This window comes from Borostomias antarcticus, assembly GCF_949987555.1.
Source record: "Borostomias antarcticus genome assembly, chromosome: 13".
Lineage (NCBI taxonomy): Eukaryota > Metazoa > Chordata > Actinopteri > Stomiiformes > Stomiidae > Borostomias > Borostomias antarcticus.
This window is the reverse complement of record NC_140246.1, coordinates 12140298-12150297: the sequence shown is the minus strand read 5'-3', so window position 1 is coordinate 12150297 and position 10000 is coordinate 12140298. Positions and strand designations below refer to the sequence as shown.

Genomic DNA, 10000 nt, shown 5'->3' with positions numbered 1-10000 from the left:
ACATTTTAAGCTCCTGCTAATGCAGTGGAGGCCGTGCTGTAAATGATCAGTGAAGGTTCTGCGAGCTAGCCTGTAATTACAGTGAGGGAGATGGCAGCTCCGTCGCTCCATAAGCGCGTCTCCTCTAAGAGCGCTTTGTGAGTTTGTCACCAGTGATCATTTAGATACAGGCTCATTAGCCAACAACACAACAGAAAAAAATCATTTGCCCCTGTGTGTGTGCGAGCGTGCAAGAGTGTGCGTGTCTGTATGCATGAGGATGTGTGTGTGTGTGTGTGTGTACACAATGTGAGTGTGTGTGTGTGTGAGTGTACTGTATGTGTGTGTGTGTGTGTGTGTGTGTGTGTGTGTGTGTGTGTGTGTGTGTGTGTGTGTGTGTGTGAGTGAGTGTATGCGTGTGTGTATAGGTGTGTGTGTGTGTGTGTGTGTGTGTGTGTGTGTGTGCGTGTGTGTGTGTGTGTACCAGGAACAAAGGTCCGTCCTAATGGCCAGGTTCTATTGTCTCGCGCAGACAAAATCCAATCAAGAAGAGTCGTCGTTTTGGACTGTCTGTCTGTTTTTATGCTAATGAGAGGAGCTCTCGCTACATGAATACATCTGCTGGCTAATGCATACGCTGAGACAGAATATCTTCTCTTCCTCTCATCTTTTTTTTCAGTGTTATTTTGTGTGTGTGTGTGTGTGTGCGTGTGCGTGTGCGTGTGTGTGTGTGTGTGTGCGTGTGTGTGTGTGTGTGTGTGTATGTGTGCTAAATAACGTTTATTGTTTTCCATAAGAGACAAACAGTTTTGCCTGCCTAGCTTTTGTCTTTTAGACTGTAGTCATGGCTGCTCTGTGTGTGTGTGTGTGTTTGCGTGTGTGTCCGTGTGCGTGTGTGTATTTCTTATCTAGACAGTTATACCTCTATCGTGCCGTTGTTTATGTGAAAAGCACCAACCTTATTCAACCTCTCCCTCCCTCCGCCCCCCCCCCCCTCTCTCTCTCTCTCTCTCTCTCTCTCTCTCTCTCCCCATCCCCCTCTCCCTGCAGGCACCTTAACAGTGAGCACGCCCTGGATGACCGGAGCACGGCCCAGTGTCGAGTCCAGATGCAGGTGGTTCAGCAGCTGGAGATCCAGGTAGGTCTGCCCCACCCTCCACCGCTGCAGCGCCAGTCAACGTTCCACACTGAGGAACCCGCGCAGGAACAGCACAGAACCACCGACAGACAGACAGACAGACGGACGGACAGAGAGGCAGACAAACAGGCAGGCGGACGGACGGACGGACAGACAGACGGACAGACAGATGGACAGGCAGACAGATAGACATACAGACAGACAGACAGACAGACAGACAGACAGACAGACAGACAGGCAGACAGACAGACTGACAGACAGACAGACAAGCGGAACTAACAGACAGACAGACAGTCAGGCGGACGGACAGACAGACAGACAGACAGACAGACACAGACAGACAGACAGACAGACAGACAGACAGACAGACAGACAGACAGACAGACAGACAGACAGACAGACAGACAGGCGGAACTAACTAGAGGACACACCGCTGCCTCAAAACAAAGGATCCCTTCTGCCCGTGACAAAAGCCATTATGATGGTTTTAATTGAATTAAGCATGTGTGTTATTTTCTTTCCCTCTTTTCCAATTAATATGAAGTGCATCTTTCTCTCTCTCTCTCTCTCTCTCTCTCTCTCTCCCCCCCCCCCCATTGCAGTGTTAATTAAATGCACTTTGCACCTGAAGAAAGCTCAAAAGGAGGGAACTATTTTCGGGAGGTGGAGCGTGACCTTATTAGCGTGTCACACTGCCTAGATAATGAGGCCTGAGGTCGAACAGTATTCTTACTCAGTAACCCGCCAGGCACTGGCATGTTCTCAATAGTATGCCAGTTCTGGCTGGCTCTAACCGACTGGCACTAACCGACTGGTGCCCTCTGCCAGGCTCTTTGGCATTTCCCTGGAGAGTCGTCAAACCAAGCCTCCCCCTCCGTGTCCTCTTAGGGTTAGTTTAGTTCTAAGCTGGCTTGATGTTGAATCTGATCTGAATGCAAGCCAAGCATTCCAAAAGTTCTTCTCTATTTTTTTACGCTCTGATAAATAGTTTGTATTTATTGGAGTAGCAAAAGGTCTCGGGGAATGAATAATTCTTGTTTTTGTTATTACTATTTCATTCTTTTGTACTCTGACACCCAGAACGATGGAACCTCCCGATTACTGCATGACCAATTATACTGGTGTATTTCCTGTCCTGCCGTCCTCTCTCTCTCTCCCTCTCTCTCTCTCTCTCTCTCTCTCTCTCTCCCCTCTCTCTCTCTCTCTCTCTCTCTCTCTCTCTCTCTCTCTCCTGTGAGCCGTCAGTAATAATGAGGCCCAGTTCAACCCTGTGTGTATGCCGTGTGTGTGTGTGTGTGTGTGTGTGTGTGTGTGTGTGTGTGTGTGTGTGTGTGTGTGTGTGGATGCTGTGTGCGTACCCTGGCCTTCCCCTCCCTCTGTCCGGGCCTCCCTGTCAGAGCGGTGCTGAGGTAGATTGATGATAGCGGACTGCGGGGGCCACTAACTGGACCTCTGAGGGGACAGCAGGCAGCAGAGAGGCGGACCTGGCTGGCACGCCGCGTGGAGGACCCCTTCACCTCCCAGCAGCTGCTGGCTGAGGTCCACCCCCCTAGCACGCCCCTAACAGTGTCCACAGGACTTTGAGCAGGCTCTCAGGATCTCTCATTTATGGCCTGAGTAGCTTGTTACTGTCAGAGACTCGCTGACCTAAATTCTACTATTGACAAAAAGATGAAGTGCTATTTGTTTAGCCTGACCTCTTGCAACTCAACCCCCCCACCCTCCATCTTCCTCCTCCTCTCCACTGTCTCTCTACTCTCTCCTCTCTCCCTCACCATCGCAGGGAATGGTGTCTTTCTCTCTTCCCTCCTCTTCTCTGTTCTGTTCTTTTCTTCTCCTCCTCTGGTCGGAGTGTGTTTATCACCCGGAGGGAGGCAAGGACAGAGAGCGGGCGGACGCAGGATCCATCACCGCCACACAAGCTCCAGAACAAGATGTATTACTGCTGCAGTCTGGCGAAAATCGCTCATTTCTAAAACTCTGTTGTTTTTTTTCTTCCCCTCTATCTATCTTTTTTGTCTCTCTCCCTCTGTCTCCCCTCCCTCTCTCCCTCTCTTCCTCTCTCTCTCTCTCTCTCTCTCTCTCTCCGTTAACAGCTTTCTAAAGAACGTGAGCGTCTTCAGGCGATGATGGCCCACTTGCACATGCGGCCCTCGGAGCCCAAGTCATCTCCCAAACCTGTGAGTGCATATTGCTCCGCATCGCCACGTCTCCCGGGCCGCTGTAAACAGCCTCCTCGCGCTGCGCGAGGGCGGCAGCTGAAAATGAACAGTTTAGCCAGCCTGGCCGGCAGTTAAAATAGCTTCCAGAGAGAGACGGAGGCTAGGAGGGATGGAGAGGCAATAGAATTTGTAATGCCAGGTTACACATGCGACGTGACACGTGGTCTGAGACTGAGGGGACCATAGATGTTAGGAGTCTATTAACTCTCTGTCCTGGAGTCCTCGGACAAAACGCCACAGCCATCTCACCGTGATATAGATATATAATGGCCAAAACAACCTGTTGGCCAGTGATGACTGTTTATATCTGGGACTTAAGCAGCACTCAGAGCTCAGGGTAAAAGGCGAGACGATGTTTCATTTTGACAACAAACATCTGAAATGATAGCAGTGCAGCTAAAGATGGTCATAGACAGAGATCAGCCTGAGAGAGCTAGAGATACCGGAGTACACAGCATGAGGCCCAATTGGATACAAACTCTCTCAAATATCAGAGAAAAAGAGCAAACTCAATTTGAAATTGAACAATGGCTGCTTAAATGTTTTCAACTGTTTACCCATTTTATTGTTCGTATTTAATATTAACATATCTTTTTAGTACACAGTATTCTATCTAAAATGCATTACATGAACTTAGCAATTTAATTTCACATTTGCAAAACAATGCATATTTTTCTGAGGATTATTTAATGTTAGGGATTGGAGATATTTTTGGGAGCAAAACATTGTTAGTGTGTTGCTGCTGCTTAGTAAGTGCCTCATTTCTGTTGAATAATTTTCCTCATCACCTCCCTTCATTTAAAGTAGATAATCACAAGATAGAATAATTATCTCCTAATTCCATCAGGAATTTACTGCTGCTTTTTTTCTTCCAATGTATTATTCAATCACTCTTTTTAAATCTTCAAAACTCAGCACTGTTTACATCAAGTCTATTAAAGAATGTTCATCCCATAATCCAAGAGTATGAATGAATGATGTCAAAGATGTATTGCGTTTCATAAACCCTGCATGAAAGAGCTGCTAATTGCATTTGATGGCATATAATTTCATACAGAATTCACATTATAATGGTTCAAGCTTTAAGCATCCCCCTGACGAACGGGAGGTGTGTTGGCTTTTAACAGTGAGCTGAGCCAGAGAAGCATAAATGTGTATAATTTGTGATGATGGCGGGAAAAAAACATGATAACGTGACCACACAATAGGAGATGAGTAACAGATATCATAGCCAGGGTGGACAGCCTCAACACGCAGCGGTGTGGCGTGGAAGCGGCCCACATATTTGATAAATATTAATAGTGTGAATGTATTAGCAGGCCTGAAAATGACTCCAGTTGGCTCAGTGCAGCAGCCTTAGCAGCTATCAGCGCCGTAACACCAGGTGCTGGGGCTCTATGTATTATATGACCCCATTTACTCTGAGAATGGCACTTCATTAAGTGTTACCTTTTGGCCATGCCATGGACGGATGAGAATCAAAGTTACCGCGGCTCCTGGTCCCGTATAATGAGCTTTCCCTTTTTTCCGCTCCTCTCCCAACCTTGAATATATATTCAGATGAGGCGGAGGAGGCAAAGTGCTCATCCCCGCTGCCCCCCCCCCCCTCCCCCCCGCGCGCGCTTTAGCCGCTAATAAATTCCATTTTGCAAATACGGGATCGCACGCCGGCAAACATGTTCCGCTTGTTGCCGTACGTGGTTGGGGGGGGGGGGATCTTGTCTTAACATTATACATTGACATGCTACACACACACATACTGTACACACACATTCACACACTTGATAGGATTTATTATGGAGAGGTTTTCTGCTGTTTGACAGCATATCAGAGCGTCTTTGTGAGGAACTAGTAGATAATGGTGGGTTCACGGGCGAGGGTGGGGATGGGACGCAGAATTACAGGGGCTGGCTGGCTGACTGACGGGCTGACTGACTGACTGACTGACTGACTGGCTGGCTGACTGACTGACTGACTGACTGACTGGCTGACTGACTGACTGGCTGACTGGCTGGCTGACTGACGGGCTGGCTGACTGACTGACTGACTGACTGACTGACTGACTGACTGACTGACTGACTGACGGGCTGACTGACTGACTGACTGACTGACTGACTGACTGACTGACTGACTGACTGACTGACGGGCTGACTGACTGACTGACTGACTGACTGACTGACTGACTGACAGGCTGACTGACTGACTAGCTGCCTGCCTGCCTTCACCTGACCTTAGACTAATTATATGGAAATTCCTGCATTATAGATCAGATGGAGTGTTGGGCACGTTGAGAGCACTCCTTCCTGAAGTGTAGCATATTTGATATCAATGGTCATGCTAATGTACAGTCAGTGGCCAAGTTACCCCCCCCACATACACACAGGGTAAGGTTACTCAGCAGATTTTAAAGACTGCCACTCCAGTCAGAATCGAACATTTTAAGCAGATTTTACTCTTTGTCTTAGACAATGTTGAAAATATCATTGTATCATTTTCTGACAGATTTGGCTATTATGACTCTTGCAGTAATGTAGAGTGCACCCAGATACTCAGCCATTCACACATGGTTACTCCTTTCTCCTCCTCTCTCCTCCATATCCTCCTCTCTCCTCCTCCCCTCTTCTCCTCCTCCTCTCCTCCTCCCTCCTCATCTCTCCTCCTTCTCCTCCCCTCTCCTCCTCCTCCTCTCCTCCTCTCTCCTTCTCCCCTCTCCTCCTACTCCTCCTCTCTCCTCCTCCCTCCTCATCTCTCCTCCTCCCTCCTTCTCTCTCCTCCTCTCTCCTCCTCCCTCCTCATCTCTCCTCCTCTCTCCTCCTCCCTCCTCATCTCTCCTCCTCTCTCCTCCTCCCTCCTTCTCTCTCCTCCTCTCTCCTCCTCCTCCTATCTCCTCCTGCTCCTCCTCACCATCTCCTCTTCGGGACGGTTGAGACTGTGTTAGCGGCGGCTAGCTAGCTGTCACTCAGCCCCCCCCCCCTCCACACACACTCACACACACACACACACACAGCTCGTTAATAGCGCGGCGCTGAGTGGCGATGCAATTATCAGTTGAAACCCACACGTCCACCGGAGCGTCTCCAGCTCGACGTTCCACAGTATTTATCAACACACGCTGCAGACGACTGGAAGACGCGTCTCTCCATCTCTTCCTGTCTCTCTTCCTGTCTCTCTTCCTGTCTCTCTCCCTCGGCTCCACCGTCGCCAAGTCATGTTTCAGTCAAGCGCACCGGCGCCGCGTTCCTCGCCATTAAGGCAATTTGATTTGAATATGTAATGATCGCTTTACCATTCCACCGAGGTTAGCCGCGACACCAAAAAAGGTCATCTAGGAATCCCCCCGCTCGGCTAGAGACCCCCACGGGAGATCTGGGAGTTGAACTCGTGAGAAAGGTAGAGAGAGTTTTCAGCCGGCGAGAGCGGGGAGGCGGGCGTGGATCACGCCGGCGCGGCCGGTCCAGAGAGAGGCGAGGCCGCGGTGGCCGGGGGGGGGAGCCTCCTGCAGACCAAGGGGGCCGGCGGCGGGCCCGTACCCAGGAAAGGACTCTGTCGGCCGGGGGGTCGCGGCCCGGGGTGGTACGGCCTGAGCGTTCCGAGGGCGGGGCGGCGAAGCCATATCCGTCTCTATCTCCCTATCTCTCCATCCCTCTCGCTTCTCTCCGTATCTCGAGTCCCGGGGCGGCTGTGTGTGTGTGTGTGTGTGTGTGTGTCGATGGAGAGACAGAGGGATGGATAGAGGATTGAGCGGAGAAAGGGGCAGGGATTACACGGGGGCCGATCGGGAGATAATCTCCGCCATCATGTTCTAATTAGAAATCAAATGATGGAATTCCTCTCCTGTAATTAGCGCAGACGGGCCGGCTCCACCGCACGGCTTGTGAGCGCGACCGCAGCAGCGGAGACCGGGAGCAGAGAGGAGGGGAGGAGAATCCTCTCTCATCTGTCAGGGGGGGGAAATAAGGGTTTCTCTCAAAAGTAACGTCTTTGTGTTTTTCTTCTGTCCCACCCTCGCTCTACCCCCCCCCCCCCCCTCCATCCCTCCCTCCCTGGTTCCCTCCCTCCCCATCCCTCCCTCCATCTCTCTCGCCCCGCCCCCCCCCCCCCCTACCCCCACCCCAGCTGAACCTGGTCTCCAGTGTCACCATGCAGAAGAACATGCCCTCCATCTCCCCTCCTAACTTACCTCAGACCCCCACCACGCCCAGCGCCCCGGTCACGCCCATGTCCCAGGTGCCCCAGGTGCCGTCCGTCCTCAGCGCCGCCAACGTGCCCAGCATGGGCGCCATGCGCAGGCGCCACTCCGACAAGTACTCCATGCAGCTCTCGTCAGGTAGGACCCTCTACTCTGCGCTGGAGACAGACACACACACCAACCAGGGCTGGGGGGGGGGGGGGGGGGGGATCAGCAAATCTAGAGCAGTAGATTTGAATTTTGGATTCAGAGGGCATTGTTTCACATTGATGAATTGAATCCCTGTTCATTACAGCGCAAGAATCAAAATCATGAATCTTAATTCTGATTTGAATTGGAACTGATCCCAGCCCTGGCGTGCGTTCAAATTCAGCGAACATGGCAAACTTTTGCAAATGCAAACTATTTTGTACTTTTTTTCAGTTAGCTTTGTGTTCGCCGCAAACGTTTGCAAACATAAGCGAACGATCTAAATAGGTAGTTTGTGTTGAACAAAAATGGATGCTGAACTGAGGGAAATGTAATTGTATGATTGATTGAATGAATGAATTGAATACCGGAGGCCATTTTACTTCTAAGTAACATTAAATTAGGTTGTACTTGCAGGACTACATCCAAAATATATCTTCCAGAAAAGCATTGTTGATCACAGAGGGCTCTCCATTCAAATTTAACCATTCAAAGAAAACATGTTTGCCACAAACGTTCGCCTCTGTTTGCTGAATTTGAACGCCCTGGTTCTCACTGTTAGCTGTTCAGTATTATACACATTATACATATGTTCTTATGGGGATGGTTTAGCAGCTCCTGACACAGCCAGGGTGTTTACAGCAGTGTATAGCAGCTGAAGGATTTCTAAAGACAGCTCTGTTTAATGTCTGTACGCAAACAGACAAGAACCTCGATGAGCGTAAATATTACATGAATGTTAATTAAGTTCAAATAGAAAAAGATACAGTATTTATTACGTTTAGCTTTTCAGTGGATTAAGCTTTGCATTTTAAAGGCATGCTCTTTGATGTTTTTATTTACTGTCTGTGTTTTGTGTGAGGACACATGAATTATTCAAGTTCACACTAAAGATCTACATGGATCTAATTTTATGGATGTATTAGTGTTTAAGATTTCTCATGAGAAAGATTAATTAAAAATGCATTTTGTTAGACATGAAAAATGCTGATTTGATGTGACCCCCTCCCCTCTCTCCTCTCTTTCTCTCCCCGTTTTAATTTGATGAAATCCTAAGTGAATTCGTTACCTAAAGGAATAAAATTTACCAATTATTTCAGGTGGTGACACAGTATTTATTTTTCCAGAGATTGCCCCAAACTATGAGTTTTATAAGAACGCAGATGTCAGACCGCCATTTACTTATGCAACCCTCATAAGGCAGGTGAGTGCAAAATAAATTAACTTTGCCTGATTAGATTAAAATTAATTGCTGCTTCAATCGAGACAGCTCTGTGTGTGTGTGTGTGTGTGTGTGTGTGTGTGTGTGTGTGTGTGTGTGTGTGTGTGTGTGTGTGTGTGTGTGTGTGCGTGCGTGCGTGCGTGTGTGTGTGTGTTTGTGGGTGTGCACGCTGGTGTGCGTATGTGTTATACAGTCTATTTAGTAAACCATTATTTGATGTCATCTCATTTCAGGCTATCATGGAGGCGAATGACATGCAGTTAACTCTAAATGAAATCTACAGCTGGTTCACACGCACGTTCGCTTACTTCAGACGCAACGCTGCCACTTGGAAGGTAACCGCCCTGCCCATGCTCACACTAGAGCCTTTCTATCTTATAGACCTCTTCCCTGCTTCCTTCTCTCTCTCCTTCCTTCCTTCCTTCCCTCCTTCTTTCCCTCCTTCCCTCCTTATCTCCTTACCTCCTTCCTTCCCTCCTTCATTCCTTACCTCCTTCTCTCATTTACCTCTCCAGCGGTTGCCAGAGATATTATAGAACACCCCAGAGAACATTTATTTAGTTGACACCAACAGATTAGCACCCTCTTCCCCTCTTTTTAACCTGCCTCTTGAATAGCGCAAATTATTTATTTTTTTCTCCAGCCTTTTCTCAGGGAAATGACAAGTGAAAGAATAATTCTGCCTCGGATATCGTTTTCTAATTTGGTACAATTAATGGCCGAGGCTTTGCTGGGGAGGAGCAGCGGTTTGACGCTCTAATTACAACACAGACACTCCATCATCAGCAGCTTTTGTTAGAGATGCGCTGCATTACTCTCTCTCTCTCTCTCCTTTCTCTCTCTCCTTTCTCTCTCTCTCTCCTTCTCTCTCTTCTCTCTCTCTCTGCCTCTTCTTCCCTCCTCCCACTCCTTCCCTCTCTCGCATATCATTGGTTAATTAGTCAGAGAGACGTCTGTTTGGCTAGCCAGCCCGGTCTCGGCAGGGGGAGGCGGGGAGAGGGGGGAGGCAAGGGGGGGGTGGGGGGGGGGGGGTCTCTCTAGCACCTCATAGCTCACGCGGC

At 49.0% G+C, this 10000-nt stretch overlaps 1 protein-coding gene across 7 annotated transcripts in view; it reads left to right on the top strand.

Annotated features, from left to right (window-relative positions):
• Positions 1–10000, top strand: part of foxp2 (forkhead box P2) — a 109953-nt gene that overhangs the window by 88291 nt on the left and 11662 nt on the right. For 4 of the 7 annotated variants that reach the window (XM_084448147.1, XM_084448144.1, XM_084448146.1 and 1 more), the window contains exons 12-16: positions 1030–1117; positions 3214–3297; positions 7456–7666; positions 8818–8921; positions 9173–9274. In XM_084448147.1, the coding sequence (XP_084304273.1) occupies positions 1030–1117; positions 3214–3297; positions 7456–7666; positions 8818–8921; positions 9173–9274 (589 nt within the window). The remainder of the gene's footprint in view (positions 1–1029; positions 1118–3213; positions 3298–7455; positions 7667–8817; positions 8922–9172; positions 9275–10000) is intronic. The other 3 variants (XM_084448149.1, XM_084448148.1, XM_084448145.1) reach the window with 1 other exon arrangement.